Genomic DNA, 20,000 nt, shown 5'->3' with positions numbered 1-20,000 from the left:
ACAGACAGACAGAAACACACTCACACACAGACAGACAGAAACACACACACACACACACAGACAGAAACACACTCACACACAGACAGACAGACAGAAACACACTCACACACAGACAGACAGACAGAAACACACTCACACACACACAGACAGAAACACACTCACACACACACACACAGACAGAAACACACTCACACACAGACAGACAGACAGAAACACACTCACACACAGACAGACAGAAACACACTCACACACACACAGACAGAAACACACTCACACACACACACACAGACAGAAACACACTCACACACAGACAGACAGACAGAAACAAACTCACAGACAGACAGACAGAAACACACACACACACACAGACAGAAACACACTCACACACAGACAGAAACACACACACACACAGACAGACAGACAGACAGACAGACAGAAACACACACACACAGACAGACAGACAGAAACACACTCACACACACACTCCTGTAATTTATAGATAGATGAATGATACACCTGATTCGATATACCTGCATTATGAAACCTAGGTGGTCTTAAGCAATTTATAAACACTCCACTTGCTTGATATTTAATTTATTTGACCTGTAACATAAATATATATATATAAAACTGGTAATATTTAATGTAAAACGATATATTAAAATAGATGGTTTTCTGCCAAAACCAGTTATTTGACCAAGGACTGTTATTTACCCAGTAACTACACTCAATTATTGCCAGTTAACTCTAAATTCTTCACCACTTGAATCAACATATTGTTTAAAGACTTTTAGCTGTCTGTCACATCTTTTAAAATATTGACCTTGAAACCAGCAATTTGCATTAATAAACTACATAGAGATAACATGCATACCAAATATGGTTTTACTAGTTAATGTAGAATACACTGCATATTTTTAAAACTGTATGAAATAGTTCAGAAATGCAAAGCCTACATTTCAATCTCTTTAAACACAGCTGAAATGGATCATCTTGCAGATACTTTTTAATATTTTATAACCGAGCAAAATACTTCTCTACTATTCTTAATGAAAACTTACGTGCATCATGTACAGTATTTCGCAAACAAGAGAGTAAAAACTTGGTATTGTCTGTACAAATTTGATGACAATTTTGCTTTTTGCATTTACGTAAACATATGAAAATAGTCTTTTTTGAATATAAATAATAAAATACAACAAAACTGCATGAAGGTGCATGTTGATATAACTTTATAAAGATTTTAATGCCTAGTTATCGAGAGCTTTAGTCAATCAGGACAGGAATTTCAAGAGTAGTGAAAGCATGTAAATAATTTATTTCTATACGTTCAGGAACTGAAAACTCATGGCAAACATCTGTTTGATGACTATTAAACTCTACTGTGTATAAAAGTCTTCAACAGTAGCTGGCAAATGCCACATGAACAGTGCTTAGATCCAACAAGGAACTTGTAAATTCAGTGAAAAAAAAGCAAACTATACAGATAAAGTGATCTTTGGTTTGAAAAACATTCCCTTTTTTTTATCCCAAACAATTACATGGCAAGTTCAACTCAACTGTGTTCTCAGGCAGAAACATTCACCGGAACCAAAAACGTATATTTTACATCTAAAAATGCAAAAATACAAACAAAAGAAAGGTTTATAGGCCAAACGAGAGAGATGTTGCATGCATTAGAAGACATAACAGGAGAGGGAGGGAAATACAAAAATATATAAAAGAGACTGGAGCACGTGAAGTCCAGCGGGCCGCTGTGTTTTAGAGGCGGTGTGTGTTTGCTGTGCAGTCTGTCTGAAGGCGTGTGTGTTCACTGTCTTTCTCTGTCTCTGGTGAAGCCTCTTCCTCCTCTTCCTCACTGTCTTCTTCGTTGTCGAAGGCGTTGGCGCTGAAACGAGAGCCGTCGCTGTCGCAGGAACTGGACGTCTCGTCTTCTGAACTGGAGTAAACCTCGGCCCCGTGGAAGATGTAGCGGTTCGGCGCTTGGAATAAATACTGCGAGGCTGCAAAACAGAACCAGAACCAGAACCAATTACAGCATGTGTGCAATGAGCTTTAAAAAAAATTAAACTAAAACTTTACAAGAATATATATCTGATTGCTTTGGTTTTAAACATCTTTTACATGAACAATTACTTTATGATAGATGAAAAATCTTAGATTCAAAACACAGTACCAGGCTCACGTTAAACGACTTAATGTGATCCATTCATCCATATATAATTATTCATCTATTCATATATCATTATTCATCTATCCATATATCATTCATCTATCCAAAAATCCATATTTCATTATTCATCTATCCATATATCATTCATCTATCCAAATATGATATATCCATATATCATTATTCATCTATCCAAATATGATATATCCATATATCATTATTCATCTATCCAAATATCCATATATAATTATTCATCTATCCAAATATCCATATATCATTATTCATCTATCCAAATATCCATATATAATTATTCATCTATCCAAATATCCATATCATTATTCATCTATCCAAATATCCATATATCATTATTCATCTATCCAAATATCCATATATCATTATTCATCTATCCAAATATCCATCCATCCACCCTTAAATTAAATATATAAAACCAAAATAGTATAATAAACAAATCTATCTACCCATCCATCCATTTCTGTATAAAAAAAATAAAAAATTTAAAATGATATATATATATATATATATATAATATAAACAATATAAAAATAATATGATAAATAAAATGTATAATGATATCTTTGTATATACATTAAAAATATACTGTATACAATAAAAATATATAAAAAATAATATAAAAAGAAAATAATATTAATATAATTAATACACAAATTATATCAAAACAATGTTTATAATAAAAAGCATAATATAAATCTAATAAATAAAAAACTAACATTTATAATAAAAATAAATTTATATAAATGTATCTCTCACTCTCTCTCTAGATTTAAAACTATATAGTAAATAAAAATGTGATTTTTTTTTTTAGATAAAAGGTTTTAAAGATTTTTTGTGTGTAATTTGCACCAATAAATCGTCCATAATAGCAGGAACATTTAAATATTTTATCATTTTAAATTTCTTTTTACCTCCAAGTCATACAAAAATAATATAAAAACGATGTTTATAATAAAAAACACAATATAAATCTAATAAATAAAACATAATATAACATTTATAATACAAATAAATGTATCTCTCACTCTCTCTCTAGAGTTAAAATTATATAGTAAATAAAAATTAGATTTTTTTTTTTAGATAAAAGGTTTTAAAGATTTTTTGTGTGTAATTTGCACCAATAAATCGTCCATAATAGCAGGAACATTTAAAACATTTATCATTTTTATTTTATTTATTTTACAGCAGTGGCTGAGTTTGTTTTCGAAGGGAATATTCCCCACGAGCAACGTCAATGCTCTCATGTTTGCGCGAATCATTTCTCACCAGACTGCTTTATAAACGAGGGTCAGTATAAAGCTGGTTTTGCTAAGAAGCTGCTCATGAATAAAGGATCGGTACCAGCTATTCGTGTTCCTGCTGAACCTCTAGAAGAACTGAAGTGAGTGTAACGTTTTATTAAACTTTATATTAATATTTATATTAATCTTTGCAAATCCCTATCTGCACGCTTCACGATGAATGCGTCTAAGGTTTACACTCAGGGTACATTACGGCATGTTTTCTATGTATGATGTTCTCAATATAATTCATAATCTCACGTTTATACTGAACAACGCGTTATGGTTATTGTGTTACAAACGGTGTACACACAGAACAGAGAGGCGGGGTGAGCAAAGCTCATGATCATTTAAAGGCATATGCACTGAAACGGCGTGCTGAAAACAGAGCTGTTTTTGACCAAGTAAAATAAGTGTTTTCTTACAATACTAATGAGAATTTTTAATTAAAGTATATTACAAACTTTTAATTTAGACCCTAAAGAATCATACTAGCTTGTACAAAAATGGCATTATATGACCCCTTTAAAGACTTTTTTTGTGTATTTTTTTGTGTTTTACCTCCGAGTCGTTTGCTGATTGGACTCTGGCAGATTCGGCTCCTCCAGCAGCGCCTCCGCACTTCGACACGTTGACGATCGCCTGTGTCTTGGATCTGTGTGTCGTCAGTAGCGTCCCGTGCTTCTGCTGTCCTACAGGGACTCGCCGGCTTTGGAGAACAAGCTCTTGGGTTGGAGTCCAACTCGTCCGTCTCAGTTTCCGGGAGCGGCTCTGAACGAGGGCTTGTTCGTCTGGCTCCTGGAGAAGACGCCATTTCAGGGGATTTTTTGGGAGACAGTGAAGTTTGACAATCAGTGTGTGTGATGGGCTGGGCGTGATCAGTGTGTGTGACGGGCTGAGCGTGATCAGTGTGTGTGACGGGCTGAGCGTGATCAGTGTGTGTGACGGGCTGAGCGTTATCGGTGTGTGTGACGGGCTGAGCGTGATCAGTGTGTGTGACGGGCTGAGCGTTATCGGTGTGTGTGACGGGCTGAGCGTGATCAGTGTGTGTGACGGGCTGAGCGTTATCGGTGTGTGTGACGGGCTGAGCATTATCGGTGTGTGTGACGGGCTGAGCGTTATCGGTGTGTGTGACGGGCTGAGCGTGATCAGTGTGTGTGACGGGCTGAGCGTTATCGGTGTGTGTGACGGGCTGAGCGTGATCGGTGTGTGTGACGGGCTGAGCGTGATCAGTGTGTGTGACGGGCTGAGCGTGATCAGTGTGTGTGACGGGCTGAGCGTGATCAGTGTGTGTGACGGGCTGAGCGTGATCAGTGTGTGTGACGGGCTGAGCGTGATCGGTGTGTGTGACGGGCTGAGCGTGATCAGTGTGTGTGACGGGCTGAGCGTGATCGGTGTGTGTGACGGGCTGAGCGTGATCGGTGTGTGTGACGGGCTGAGCGTGATCAGTGTGTGTGACTGGCTGAGCGTGATCAGTGTGTGTGACGGGCTGAGCGTGATCGGTGTGTGTGACGGGCTGAGCGTGATCAGTGTGTGTGACGGGCTGAGCGTGATCAGTGTGTGTGACGGGCTGAGCGTGATCAGTGTGTGTGACGGGCTGAGCGTGATCGGTGTGTGTGACGGGCTGAGCGTGATCAGTGTGTGTGACGGGCTGAGCGTGATCAGTGTGTGTGACGGGCTGAGCGTGATCGGTGTGTCTGACGTCTGAGGACGTGCTCTCGGCGTGTAACAGGGCGGCTGGTTTCTCTGTGATCTCGCTCAGACGTGACGAGTCGTAGCACAGATGCTCAAAGTCGCCACCCAGACGATGGCAGAGTTCGTTCACAATCACGTCACAGTCTCCGAGCAGCTCCACGTCGAAGTTCAGGTGCGGCAGCGGCTCGCGGTTTATCAGGACTTGAGGCACGTCATGAGGTATAGAGCCTGCAGAGAGACACGGATTTAGAAAACAAACATCATTTCGTTTTATGAAAGGGAAAATCATTAGCCTGGATGCTAGCCGAGCTTAGCTCCGCCCACAACATCTGAGGACGGGAAGTTCGGTCTGGACTTGATCCGTTGTGAAGCAAGTATGCCCGAACCGAAGCTGTTCGGACCAATCAAATTGTCAGGGCGGGGTTTATACGATGATGGACAGATGATCAACAGTAGCGTAATCATCACGTCACCAAAGAGCGCTTGGGTTGAATTCGTTTACAACAAAGATGGCCGCCGCTGGAGAACTGAGATGTGTAGATTCAGCATCGTGTCTGTTATAGAAGATTCATTCATTTTAAAAGAGGAACAGAGAACCGCGATCAAGGCATTTGTCGATCGGAAAGATGTTTCTGCCGTCCTTCCTACGGGATTCGGTCTGTCCAATGAGAGGTATTTTCTTTCCTGGTTCTGTTGAAACGCCCCATAATCACAGCCCAATGGAGCCACATCAAACTCACATGCTGACTAGAGTCTGCGTATGACGACGCCAGGCTAGAAAATCATGGTAATACTATGGCATTATCATCAGGGTTTGAAATTAACACCCGCCAAATGCGCCTAAAAATCAACTGTGGCGAGTAACGCTGTCAAATCACGAGCTAATTTGGCGTGTTACTTATTATATTTACTCAGTTTGCTGGGGAAGTTCGTGCAAGCGCCATGCAAATTAATTTTTACAGACGTTCACAATTGACCGTTCGCAAAGACCCGCCCCCTTTAGTTACTGTTGCTATGTCCGTCAAGCGACGCCGCTCTCACGGCACACACCATGTTCTCACAAAGTCCCAACTTTCAAATTTGGTAATTTTTTAACGAAATTTAAACAATAAATACCGTTTTGTAGCTCTTTAATGTGTCGTAGCAGATCGCTCAGTTAAAGCTGCTCGTGAACCGATCATCTCTTCATTATAGCATCAAATAAACATGAATGAACATCAGAAGGAATGTTGTTTTAACCGCGTAAAGACGTCAGTACACCGTTTTTCAAGTTCAAATCCTCCAACGTTAATCTACTAACTCTTCTGACCGCTTTGTCGGACAAAAATGGTGGATTCGGCGGATGGCGGATTATGATTGGTCAGATTGCCTGTCAATCAAACTCCCAGCGAAGGGTCAATTACCATCCGAATAGGGCTAAAGAAAATCAAAGAAAAACAAGAGATGGAACGTACTGGGTATAAGAGCCACTGGCCGCACTTTCAGCGAGGAGCCGATCACAATGAGAAGGTCCACCTCATCTTTATCCTGCTTCATGGCTCTGTGGAAAAATTCTGGAAGATTCTCGCCGAAGAAGACAATGTCTGGTTTCATGATGGCATACGGGATATCTGACGGACACCTCGGACAGTGAGGAACAACCTGCAACAGAACGACACGTTTTAAATTGCTTCCTCGAATATTCCCTTGCATGCAGGTTGTACTAACGCTGTTTGTGAATGTAAAAGGTCTGCAAAGTTTTAAAGGTCAAAGTGCACGACGAATAAAGTTGTCATTGTCTCATAAAAGAAAGCAGCGATTCTGAACTGCTGAAACGAGTCGTCGGTAATTCCAGTCTCACTTCCCGTTACATACATGTAACAATGTAACTAATTTGAGATGGTCCTCACTGCAGAACACGAAATCCAGGGGGAGGAGTTGGATCCAGATCCAACTCCTCCCACCTTACATATACCAAAACCTACCCATCTCCGCCCCCTGATCCCTAACCCCACCCCTAATCCTACCCATCTCCGCCTCCTGATCCCTAACCCCACCCCTAATCCTACCCATCTCCGCCCCCTGATCCCTAACCCCACCCCTAATCCTACCCATCTCCACCCCCTGATCCCTAACCCCACCCCTAATCCTACCCATCTCCGCCTCCTGATCCCTAACCCCACCCCTAATCCTACCCATCTCCGCCTCCTGATCCCTAACCCCTAAACCTACCCATCTCCGCCTCCTGATCCCTAACCCCACCCCTAATCCTACCCATCTCCGCCTCCTGATCCCTAACCCCACCCCTAATCCTACCCATCTCCGCCTCCTGATCCCTAACCCCTAAACCTACCCATTTCCGCCCCCTGATCCCTAACCCCACCCCTAAACCTACCCATCTCCGCCTCCTGATCCCTAACCCCTAAACCTACCCATCTCCGCCTCCTGATCCCTAATCCACCCCTAATCCTACCCATCTCCGCCCCCTGATCCCTAACCCCACCCCTAAACCTACCCATCTCCGCCCCCTGATCCCTAACCCCACCCCTAATCCTACCCATCTCCGCCTCCTGATCCCTAACCCCACCCCTAATCCTAACTCTGCCTCCTGATCCCTAACCCCACCCCTAATCCTACCCATCTCCGCCTCCTGATCCCTAACCCCTAAACCTACCCATCTCCGCCCCCTGATCCCTAACCCCACCCCTAAACCTACCCATCTCCGCCCCCTGATCCCTAACCCCTAAACCTACCCATCTCCGCCTCCTGATCCCTAACCCCACCCCTAAACCTACCCATCTCCGCCCCCTGATCCTAACCCCACCCCTAAACCTACCCATCTCCGCCCCCTGATCCCTAACCCCACCCCTAATCCTACCCATCTCCGCCCCCTGATCCCTAACCCCACCCCTAATCCTACCCATCTCCACCCCCTGATCCCTAACCCCACCCCTAAACATCTAAAAAATGTTTGTATCACTGTGTATTAAGTGCTGAATAAGAGCTGAAATTCAGATATGCTAATGAATGGCTTTTTAGTTTCCGACATGCGCTGTAAGCGGTCGACCAATCACAACAGACTGGGCCGTCTGACCAATCAGAGCAGAGTAGCTCGCGGAGAGGAGGAGCTTAGAGAAACTGAATCTTTGAACAAAGCGTTTCACACTCTTTAAGAAAAGAGCTGATGCTGCGATGTATATTATGAGAAAATGTTATGTTTTTTTACCTATTGTAGGAGCGTTTAAAATAAAATTAGGAGCCTTTAAAATAGCATAATGGGACACTTTAAATTTGCACACTCAAATGTACCTGGTTGAATATATCCTCCCTTACGGCCTCACAATCAACCTTATGTTTACAGACAAGACAGGAAGCAGTCGCAAAAGAACCTAAAACAAACAGTAAAAGACAAAAGATAAATAAATAGACTAGATAAGGACAGAATAATGTATATAAAGGGATGATGACAGCAGATATACCATGACACTGAATGATCTTCTGGATCCCGGCGACCTGCTCCAGTGTGTCGATGTTCTGAGTGTAGTTCCTCAGTAACCTTCCCTTCTTATCCAGCGTTGAGATGAACCTGTGACACGGAGACGGCTGGAACTGGCCTGGGTAGATTTCCTAGGATAATGAAACGGCGCATATTGATATTTATCTTCATGGCAAGACGTCACAGGTGAATAATAGGGTAGATAATATCACTGTGCTTCCACAGGTGATTAAATCACAGTAGCAGGGCTCAATGAAATCCGTTTTATATTGTCCAAAATTCTGTTAATTTTTTTCAAAATTCCATATGTCCCGTTTTAGTTTTTCTAGATTCTGTTCTTTTTCTGTTTTGATTTTTTTGCACTCCATTTTAAAGGTCCCGTATTATGCACCTTTTCACAAGATGTAAAATAAGTCTCTGATGTCCCCAGAATGTGTATGTGAAGTTTCAGCTCAAAATACCCAACAGATCATTTTTTACAGCATGTTTAAATTGTCATTTTTTGGGGCTCAGAAAAACGCGCTGTTTTAGTGTGTGCCCTTTAAATGCAAATAAGCTGGTGCCGGCACAGGGGGCGGAGCTTCATGAGCTCGCGCTCAGTCTCTCAGGACAATTTCATCTCACGGTCGGAATAATGATAATATCAGAAACTCTCAGTAACGGTGTTCATTTCGAGTCGGACAATAATGCCTACAGAGTCAGTATAGTTTAGTAGTTTAATTACGGTTATTATAACGTATTTGTCATCTGCTTGTATGTATCCATTATTTATTAATAGCCTACAAGTCTGCTGTTTCGGACCAGGTCCGAATGATGATCAAACATATACTGATGAGTTTAATAAAATTTATTGTACATCACACAAAAGATGAAGCGTCAGTTTTACTTCAGAAAATCACCGTAAGAGCTGAGTAAACACAGTAAGTTATAAGAAGTGCGCAAGTTGAGGGAGCATTCCTGTGGGCGGACGTTAGTCAAAAAACTGTTCTACTGACGTCATTAAAGAAGGAAGTAGAGGGATGTAGTCCAAACGGGCCGTTCGATGTAGGCGACTTCTGTTAAATAAAATATCTCGCTTGGCATTGAACTTTGAGCTTTATAATTTTACAGATATTATTTATACTCTAACAACAACATTACACACTAACTAAAGTTTGAAACATGGGATCACGAAGAACGGGACCTTTAATGGTTAAATACAATTTTAGTAATCAAAAAGCATGTCTAATTAATTGAAATCACGAAAAGTATACATTTTAACAACAATTTATTAAAGGTTTAACAAAAATTACATGTTTTGTAAGGCTCTATCAAATACGGTTTATTTTTTTTTTCAAATTCCGCTTTTTCCATTTCAGGTTTTATGGATCCTCTTCTTTTTCCGTTTTGATTTTTTTGCACTCCATTTTAATGGTTAAATAAAATTTTAGTAATCAAAAAGCATGTCTAATTAATTGAAATCAAGAAACTTATGCAATTTAACAACAATTTAATAAAGGTTTAACAAAAATGTCATGTTTATGGCCCTATGAAATACGCTTTTCCCCCTCAAATTCCGTTTAATTTTTTTTTTACCAAATTCTGTGTTTTCCGTTTTAAGTTTTCTGGATTCCATTTTAATGGTTTAATTACATTTTAATAATCAAAAATCATTTCTAAAATCAACTGAAGACATAAAAACAACAATTTATATTAAAATATATATATATATATATTTCTGTGAAATTAATTAAAAAATATTTGGCTATCAAATGATGGCATAAAACATTAATTTAATTTATCTTTGAATCATATACAATAAAACACCTTTTTGTCAAACAAAGTGCTAGACAACAGAGCTTTACTGTTAAAATTAAAACAGAAGAAAATGTATTATTCCTTAAAAAATAAAGTTTTATTAACAATTTATTATTATTAAAACAGAAGAAAATTGATTATTCCTTATAAAATAAAGTTTTATTAACAATTTATTATTATTAAAACAGAAGAAAATTGATTATTCCTTATAAAATAAAGTTTTATTAACAATTTATTATTATTAAAACAGAAGAAAATTGATTATTCCTTATAAAATAAAGTTTTATTAACAATTTATTATTATTATGTGTTACTTATTATTATTACATTGAGACAATTGCAGTTAAATTCTACTGTACAACACTAACATATTTCTGTCACAATTTCTTCAAGTTAAACCGAACTTTTATTTTGACGGGTTGCAGTGAAGTGGATTGAACGATTCTGTGCATGTTTTCCACTTTGTGGAAATCATTGGGTCCTACAGTTGTTGCATTACAAGTTTTCTGAACTGTTATGTTTAAAAAATGTAAATGAGGCATTGTGTAATTAAACATGCCCTCAATTACATACATTTCCAGAATGGAAATCTGAACACTGGATAAAGGCAGGTTCAAAATCCAAGTTCATTCTGTTGACATATTAGAGATATGTGCAACAGATATAGATAAAAATGGATTAAATGTGTTTTTTGGATGTTTTCTTTCCACTAGTCTGAAAGAAGACATAATTATGGAAGCAAAATAGACAATATGAATGAAAAATATTTTTTTTGCCTGTAGTGTCTTGCCTTATTTGAAATGCATGTTTTCCATTCTTGGCAGAAATGCAAATGAGAACACAGCGGATCAAACCTTGGCAAATTTGAAAAAAGGCCTGGGATCTCTTCTAAAGTAGTCTATGTCAAACATGGCTTGAGGATCAGGAAGATCAGGAAAATCCACAGCGAGTCGAGCGTATATTCCATCTCTAGAGCGAAAGTCAGGAATCCCGCAGGAAACGGACACCTGTGGACACAAGAGGAACAATATTCAATATATTCAGGGCTTGACATTAACACCCGCCAACCCGCAAAATGCGTGTGGATTTCAGCGTTGGTGTGTAACGCAGTCACTCCTACTACCCACTTTGGCGGGTTGAATTTTATATAATATACATTTTTCAATTGTAGTCTTTTAAAGGTAGGATTTTTGCAGTAAAATATCCAAAAACCACTAGGCCAGTGTTATATATTTTGTTTAGTTGATTACTTACAATATCCCCAATGTTTCCAACTATTTGTAAATCGTGAGAAAATTGCAATTTTAACCGAGGAAACGGGGCGGGTGAGCAGGGGTGAGGAGTCAATGATGTCATATCCGCTTTACCCTCGGTTTCCGCTTGTACTGCCATAGTAACCATGGCGACAGACGTGGACAACTGTGTTACGCCTAGCAGGACGCTCACGCTGTTGTTTTTTTGTTCAAACATTATGGACCATGGCAAGCAGACTTTGAGACAAAAAGAGGACTAGAACGAAGATCAACATCTTTGGAGATGCCGAGCGCTCCACGTCCGCGGCTAACTTCGCCCTCGACAGAGACGCGAGTGTTGCATGTACTTTATTAGACAGGTGAGCAAATGTACATAAAACTAATCAATGTTATGTAGTTCAACATGATGAAATGTTAGAATATGATCTGTATGTTATTCTAATGTTGATCTAGCTTACGGTAGTCTCAAACAGCCGACACACAACCTAACTAACAACATTCAACACACTCAAAACAACATTCAACACACTCAAAACAACATTCAACACACAAAACAACATTCAACACACTCAAAACAACATTCAACACACTCAAAACAACATTCAACACACTCAAAACAACATTCAACACACTCAAAACAACATTCAACACACTCAAAACAACATTCAACACACTCAAAACAACATTCAACACACTCAAAACAACATTCAACACACTCAAAACAACATTCAACACACTCAAAACAACATTCAACACACTCAAAACAACATTCAACACACACAAAACAACATTCAACACACTCAAAACAACATTCAACACACTCAAAACAACATTCAACACACTCAAAACAACATTCAACACACTCAAAACAACATTCAACACACTCAAAACAACATTCAACACACTCAAAACAACATTCAACACACTCAAAACAACATTCAACACACTCAAAACAACATTCAACACACTCAAAACAACATTCAACACACACAAAACAACATTCAACACACTCAAAACAACATTCAACACACTCAAAACAACATTCAACACACTCAAAACAACATTCAACACACTCAAAACAACATTCAACACACTCAAAACAACATTCAACACACTCAAAACAACATTCAACACACTCAAAACAACATTCAACACACTCAAAACAACATTCAACACACTCAAAACAACATTCAACACACTCAAAACAACATTCAACACACTCAAAACAACATTCAACACACACAAAACAACATTCAACACACTCAAAACAACATTCAACACACACAAAACAACATTCAACACACTCAAAACAACATTCAACACACTCAAAACAACATTCAACACACTCAAAACAACATTCAACACACTCAAAACAACATTCAACACACTCAAAACAACATTCAACACACTCAAAACAACATTCAACACACACAAAACAACATTCAACACACTCAAAACAACATTCAACACACACAAAACAACATTCAACACACTCAAAACAACATTCAACACACTCAAAACAACATTCAACACACTCAAAACAACATTCAACACACACAAAACAACATTCAACACACACAAAACAACATTCAACACACTCAAAACAACATTCAACACACAAAACAACATTCAACACACTCAAAACAACATTCAACACACTCAAAACAACATTCAACACACACAAAACAACATTCAACACACTCAAAACAACATTCAACACACTCAAAACAACATTCAACACACTCAAAACAACATTCAACACACTCAAAACAACATTCAACACACTCAAAACAACATTCAACACACACAAAACAACATTCAACACACTCAAAACAACATTCAACACACTCAAAACAACATTCAACACACTCAAAACAACATTCAACACACTCACAACAACATTCAACACACTCAAAACAACATTCAACACACTCAATGCCGTTTAGTGTGATAGTGTAGAGCAAGTGAAACAGCGCTGTGTTACCTTAAGTTTAATTCGTCTAATAAACTGACCTGTGTGAGTAGTAATAAAGCACTTGTGTGTAGTTCGGTAGAATGAAATGTCCTCATTCCTTTATATCCGCGGGACTCGCGTTGCGTGTGGCGCTGAGATCTGTCTCTCGTTAGCAATCGCGCCCTGCTTCACACCACAGTCATGTTAAAAACATCACTGTATTCACTCATCCATAAAAGATCCATCAGCTTGACGACAAGATCCATAATTCCGCTTAATGCTTTGCGTCATCAATATACGCCTTTGTTATTGTAAGAGGTTAGCGACCCCTGGTGGCCAAAAATCCTACATATTGTACCTTTAAAAAGGCATCTAAAATAATAAACTAAGTGCAATCTAGTGTTGGCAGTAATATTGATTTTTCGATACATATTAATACTGAAATATCTAAAACTCTTCTGCAGAATAGATACAAAAGACACCAGCTGTGTGTTCTCGCTCTCCAATCTCTCCGACAGTGAGTCGACACACAACCCTTTACTCACTCGTTTAATTTGCTCCGGATGAATATTGTTGGTGGTTCAAGGCTTGAATTCTGGCGAGGGATTGCGCGTATTGAGCACAATTTTACTCATTCCTGCAGATTTTGTGCTCACACCCAAAGTGCAGCACATAAAGTATATTGGCTATGTATAAGTATAATGGGTCCGTGCGTCAGGTCTTAAAGTGACAGTAGCCTAATATACCGGCTGCCAAATTATGAGATTAAAAATATCTATATGGTAGGGGTGTAACGGTACACAAAAATCACGGTTCGGTACGTACCTCGGTTTTAAAGTCACGGTTCGGTACGTTTTCGATACAGCAAAAAGAAAGAAATGCCAGAGAAATTTCCTATTTGTTAAAAGAAAAAATATTTTTCAATAACGGTGAGTTTTCCTACATCTTGAAACTTTCAGGTTTATAAATGGGTGTCATCTTTGAAGGATGAACAAATAATGTTTTGGTCATCACATTAAAAATAACATTTAAATATATATTTATTTATATATTATTTGAGTTTTGAAGTGCTGGAAAAAGATGTGTGAAGTACTTGAAAGCATTTCACTATTTCAGCCAAACTGGTTACAGTTAGTGTTACTATATTAAATCCACGGTGAATGTTGCTGGTAAAGTATTACTAGTTCATTCACGGCACAATGTTTCTCCTGGTGTCCACGTCAGCGCTGTTAGATCTCTACGGTTAATAACGGAGAAATGTGAATGCTTCTCACTAGATCTCGCAGTGCTGTTATTACTTCAGTGGCGAATTCAAATGTTTTCTTCACTGGATCTCTTAGCGCTGTGTTGTAACAGTGTCGTTTGATCGAGATCGGCTCGCGCTGCACAGATGTTGCTAGTCCGAACTGATAAACGATCCGTGAAGCACATAATGAGTAGCGCAGTTTCGTTCCGCTTGCCATTTGATGTTGCGTAACGTTGTGGTGATCACGCCAGCGCGAATTTTGTCGGCAGGAAAAATGGTCCAAGAAATCGTTCGGTTTGTATGCGCACCGAACCGCAAGCCTCGCACCGAAACGGTTCAATACCGTTACACCCCTACTATATGGTAGTTATTCCCCTATGGCAAATTGTGGCCAGTGAAAATGCGAGTGGCTAGTAACTTTGGAAAATCACTAGCCACAGTGGCTGATGAGCAAAAAAGTTTAAGGAGAACTCCGGCGCAAAATGAACCTTTGGTCTAATTACACATTGTTACCTAGTCAACCGTTATCTGAGATTTGTTTTCATGATTATCGAATGTAAATAGTTTTATCTCTAAAAACAGTTTAGCCTATAAAGCTAGTATAACGCTAGTATATTGGGCATGGAGTAATGACAATTGTTAATACCACTAACAAGGCTCAAAATAGCCCCACACTAACACGGTAGCATAATGAGGGTCCCTACCTTCAAACCGAAGCATTGAGAACTTTGTCAGTGTCCAGACAGTTTAATAAGAAGATATTTAATACATACAGTCAACTTCGCGTATACAGGCAGAAGCCATCGTTGAAATACAGTCTCTACCAGTCGATCTACGAACGCCGACTGTTTTTAGAGATAAAACTATTTACATTCGATAATCATGAAAACAAATCTCAGATAACGGTTGACTAGGTAACAATGTGTAATTAGACCAAAGGTTCATTTTGCGCCGGAGTTCTCCTTTGATGTCAAGCCCTGAATATATTCGAATACAGAATAATCAAATAATAATCAAAAACACACCCCAGCGCCGGTGAGCACCAGAACCTTCTTTCTCTCGTTCAGGAGTCGGACGACGTCCTCTAATGTGTTGATGTCTTTGTGTTTTTTCCTTTTGGGCGGCTCTGAGATGTTGATGATGATCTGCCACAGTGTCATGTCATCCAGGTCCGGTGGAAGCACCGTTTCGGGAAGCAAATCTTTCAGAATGGCCCTCGGGTCAGTTCCTCTCATGATGTGCTGCTGAATGAACCGATACGACCCTGAAGGAAAACCATGCTTTCATATAACTCACGAAACACTCAATTCTAGAGCAGATTAATGTGCAATTTGCACAATAAGGATGTATAACTGTGCACGTTAATCTTCAGTGTCAGATGTTTGACTCAGAATAAACGTTCTTTATTTTCATCTTGCAATATGCATCAGACACTCAGTAATGAATGGACGAATCGAACTAAACTTACCAATCTGTGGTTGGGGCGTCCAATCACTGGAGCTGGCGTGAGAAGAGCAGTCATCATCATCATCATCATCACGAAGAAGATCAGGTGACGTGAACCCACTGGGATGGACAGCTTCGTCAATTAACGCTGTGTGCAAAACACACAATCATCTCTAATTATATGACAGCAAAAGCAGCGTAACACAACTGCTGTATTCCACTAGACTATGTGCATTTCTTCGACTTATAATAATAGTTTTGCTCAAATTTAATCATAACTACTCTATGCATAATTTATTTTAGTTTTTTTTTTAAATTAATGTATATATTTAAGCAAATAAGCAAGGTAATGCAATATTATGAGTAATATATAAACAGGAAAATATGATCAATCTGTGCGGGAGTTACAGTTTCAGTTTCAGTTGCTTTATGAATCATCTGAATAGTATATCAATCATCTGGTTTACTAAACTAATTAGTCCAAAAGACAAGGCTATATTAAAGTGTCCAAATATATTTTAATAAAACAAAAATGTACAAAAAAAAAGCATCAATCAAATATTTATGGAGTTGACATGAAATGTCAAAGCAGTGACAGATAAATATTATTAAATAGAATAAATAATTACAATAAAATATCTAATAATTATATAAATTATATAAATAAATAAAATGTTTATTATATTTAATTAGTGAATAGTTCATTAAAACAATAAAAGAATATCCCTTAAGTATTGAAATTATATAAATATAATAACAATTATATTTAATTAGTAAATAATTAATAATAATAATACAATAAAATTTTAATTAATAAACAATGAAATTATATAAAATATATCAATAATAACAATAAAATAATATCTAATAATTAATTAAATTATGTAAACAACTAAACATAGTTATAATAATAATCACTTAAGTCGCTAATATATTAAATAATCATTCAATAAAAACGTAAAAATAGGGTAAAACTGTGTGAACATGCAGTAAACCTGTCTGTTATCTTATCATAAGAGATTAAAAAAAGACTTTTAAAAATAACCAATAAATGGAATAATTGGCTAAAGAATGTAACGCGGTTGTACCGGAGAGCTCGGGTTCTGGTTCGGCGGTGAGCCCGGGTTCAGTGCGCTTGTTGTTGTTGTGGAAGGAGGCCTGCCGGGACTCGTCCATCAGCGCCGGTTCCGCCTTCACCGGCTCGGTTCCACCAGCATCGCTGTGTTTCGAATCACCGAGCGGGTCTCGGAGCCTCGGTCTCTTCAGAACCGGCCCGTCCAGCTCAGCGGCGTCGGCGGGTTCGGCCCGTTTAGTCTCGCCGTCCGCCATCTTCGCCAGGGAGTGAGCGAGTGGAGGAGGGGCGCGGGCGAGCGCGAGCGGGAGGACCTTCCGGTAATGATGTGACGTGACGTCACGAGCATAGGTCACGAGCCGATGGACCATAGCGCCGCTAGTGCGCGACGCTGCGCGCGTCCGAACAGACTACAGAGCCCGTGAAATGTAATTTATTCGGTTACCGGTTATATGTTATGTTATTATTATGTCGTTTACGATATGCTGCTTGGTCTTATTGTTAAGGTGTTTAACAATGATAATGTGTTAATGCCTGTTTGTTATTTGAAATTATTTAATAAAGTTAAAAAAAGACTACAGAGCACGTGACTGCCCCGCAGTAACAAACCCATGGCTCTGTAACAAACGCTTCTGTTTAAAGTAGTTTATTGATATAATTATGTTTACATTATTTCAACCCCAAACATACCATGGTATTATTAAAGCGGAACATGTCCAAATACAATTTTTGTTATAAAAAGCAATTTTGTTGATTTAAATCAGAAGTTTGGTATTTTAGTATGAGCAAAGCCCGTCTATTAGACATTCTCTGGTATGAGTCATAGCGTCTGTGTCACGAAGGCCATTTAAAAGCCCTGCTACCGTAAAGTTTCAAATACTTACGCGCATGCGCGCTCAATCGAGCGCCACAGGCTTAGTGAGGAACACGTTTAAGCGAGTTTACGGTAATGTGTGTTGTGGTTGAGTGAGTGTAGGAGGCATGGAGGCGATACTGAACTGCAGAACGGAGGATTTGGAGGATTATTATGGGCTGCTCGGCTGCGATGAACTGTCAACGGTAAACACACAAGTTACAAGAACTTATGATAGTTCTTTTAGGGTTTGTGTTTTTATTATTTCTGCTAGTTTATTACGGCATCTTAAAGGACAACGAGTATTATTTTAATCGCAACTGCAACAACATATCGGAGTTATTAATCTGTCGTAAGCAATCTGAAAACATTAGGTAATTGCATGAATGTGCATTTGACACATCTGATGATAACAGCCTGTTGCTTGTGTGACGGAGACTGTGACATCATCAGTCATCATAATAGTTGATTAAATAGCTGGAAAATGCACATGCTGCAGCAAATAGACATTAAAGATGTTTACAGAATAATTATATGCTAGTAATAAATATGCATTTCTCTCACACAGCCTGAACAGATTGTCAACGAGTTTAAAGTGAGAGCCCTGGCCTGCCATCCTGACAAACATCCAGAGAACCCTAACGCAGGTACAACTATATTTTTTTGTGAAAATGCCATTTTCTTTCAGAGAAACTGAGACATATAGTACCCCCCCCCCCCCCCCCCAAAAAAAAATCATAATACCATGGTACTATGATTAATGATTACGATATTCATGAATGCATTAATTAGTTGCAATGCATTTTGTCCACAACATTTGCATTTGTTGATTGATTTAGGATTTCTAATTTCTAATATAAAGCCAAATATTGAGCTGTAATTGTGACCGAGGGCTTGAATCTCTTGTTTTGGTGATTTCTTCTTGCAGTGGAGGAGTTCCAGAAGTTACATGAGGCTAAAGAGATTCTCACAGATGAGAAGAAAAGAAAGAGTTATGATCTCTGGCTCAGAAGTCGAATCGCAATCCCATTCAGCCAATGGCAAGCGCTCAGCGACTCGGTTAAAACTGTGAGTGTTAGTCCTGCTCTAAAGTAAATGACAATAACATTGCATTATATCATGTAACCGGTATATTACAGTTGTCAACATTTGAAGTGGATCAAAAAAGTTCATCAAAGTTGTCCTAAGACAAGAACGGGTATTGTTCAAAAGCCATGTATAACTTTAATGAAAGGTTTTGATCCACTTCAAATGTTGACTACTGTATAATAATTTTTTTTTATTTGCTTTGGTACACTTTTCACAAGACATTTTCAAAACGTTTAGGAAAAAACCCAAACTGATCACTCTTGTAACACAGCTGGTTATTCTGTCAAAACCTGATCTCAAGCTTTCATTCTAGTTGTGCATATTTTCATTCTACATAATTATCGTTTCAAACACAAGATTATTGTAATATGCAGTGAGAACATTTGGTTTAATCACCGAAACACAGACAGATCTTTTAATTTAGTACTTTTAACAATCAGTTCATTCAACAGCAAACGATGCAAGATACATGTTTCATATCACCCTTGTTGCTAAAAATAATTATTTTTATAAAAATAATTATGTGGCTACAGATACCACATTAGAAAATACACTTACTGTAATGTAAAATGCTGTATTTGATGCCATCTGTCTCGCTTCTACTGACGCATCTCTGATCAATCTGATGTTACACAGT

The 20,000-nt window shown here is 38.6% G+C and overlaps 2 protein-coding genes across 2 annotated transcripts in view; one reads left to right on the top strand and one right to left on the bottom strand.

Moving 5' to 3' along the window:
- Positions 1-1,295: 1,295 nt before the first annotated feature.
- Positions 1,296-17,716, bottom strand: sirt1 (sirtuin 1). The gene is made up of 10 exons (XM_056232646.1): positions 17,438-17,716; positions 16,372-16,497; positions 15,929-16,167; positions 11,305-11,457; positions 8,637-8,784; positions 8,467-8,546; positions 6,633-6,819; positions 5,186-5,406; positions 4,045-4,405; positions 1,296-2,003 (listed from the first exon to the last, which is right to left on the bottom strand). The coding sequence occupies exons 1-10, from the start codon at positions 17,676-17,678 to the stop codon at positions 1,762-1,764; spliced, it is 1,998 nt and encodes a 665-aa protein (XP_056088621.1). The 5' UTR covers positions 17,679-17,716; the 3' UTR covers positions 1,296-1,761.
- A 657-nt stretch (positions 17,717-18,373) lies between these two features.
- Positions 18,374-20,000, top strand: part of dnajc12 (DnaJ (Hsp40) homolog, subfamily C, member 12) — a 3,481-nt gene continuing 1,854 nt past the window's right edge. The window contains exons 1-3 of the mRNA XM_056232658.1: positions 18,374-18,480; positions 18,843-18,921; positions 19,203-19,342. Of these exons, the coding sequence (XP_056088633.1) occupies positions 18,403-18,480; positions 18,843-18,921; positions 19,203-19,342 (297 nt within the window). The 5' untranslated portion in view covers positions 18,374-18,402. The remainder of the gene's footprint in view (positions 18,481-18,842; positions 18,922-19,202; positions 19,343-20,000) is intronic.

This window comes from Rhinichthys klamathensis, unplaced genomic scaffold (genome assembly GCF_029890125.1).
Source record: "Rhinichthys klamathensis goyatoka isolate OS25496 unplaced genomic scaffold, OSU_Roscu_1.1 h1tg000352l_1, whole genome shotgun sequence".
In the NCBI taxonomy this organism is placed as follows: Eukaryota; Metazoa; Chordata; class Actinopteri; order Cypriniformes; family Leuciscidae; genus Rhinichthys; species Rhinichthys klamathensis.
Note: the sequence above shows the minus strand (reverse complement) of the source record. Positions and strands in the feature narration are given on the sequence as shown.

Coding starts and splice junctions, on each gene's coding strand:
- sirt1 (XM_056232646.1), bottom strand. CDS start 17,678: ATGGCGGACGGCGAGACTAAACGGGCCGAACCCGCCGACGCCGCTGAG. Junction 5,407..6,632: donor GCCAGTGGCTCTTATACCCA/GTACGTTCCATC, acceptor GTCTCTCTGCAG/GCTCTATACCTCATGACGTG. Junction 4,406..5,185: donor CCGAGAGCACGTCCTCAGAC/GTCAGACACACC, acceptor GATCACGCTCAG/CCCGTCACACACACTGATCA.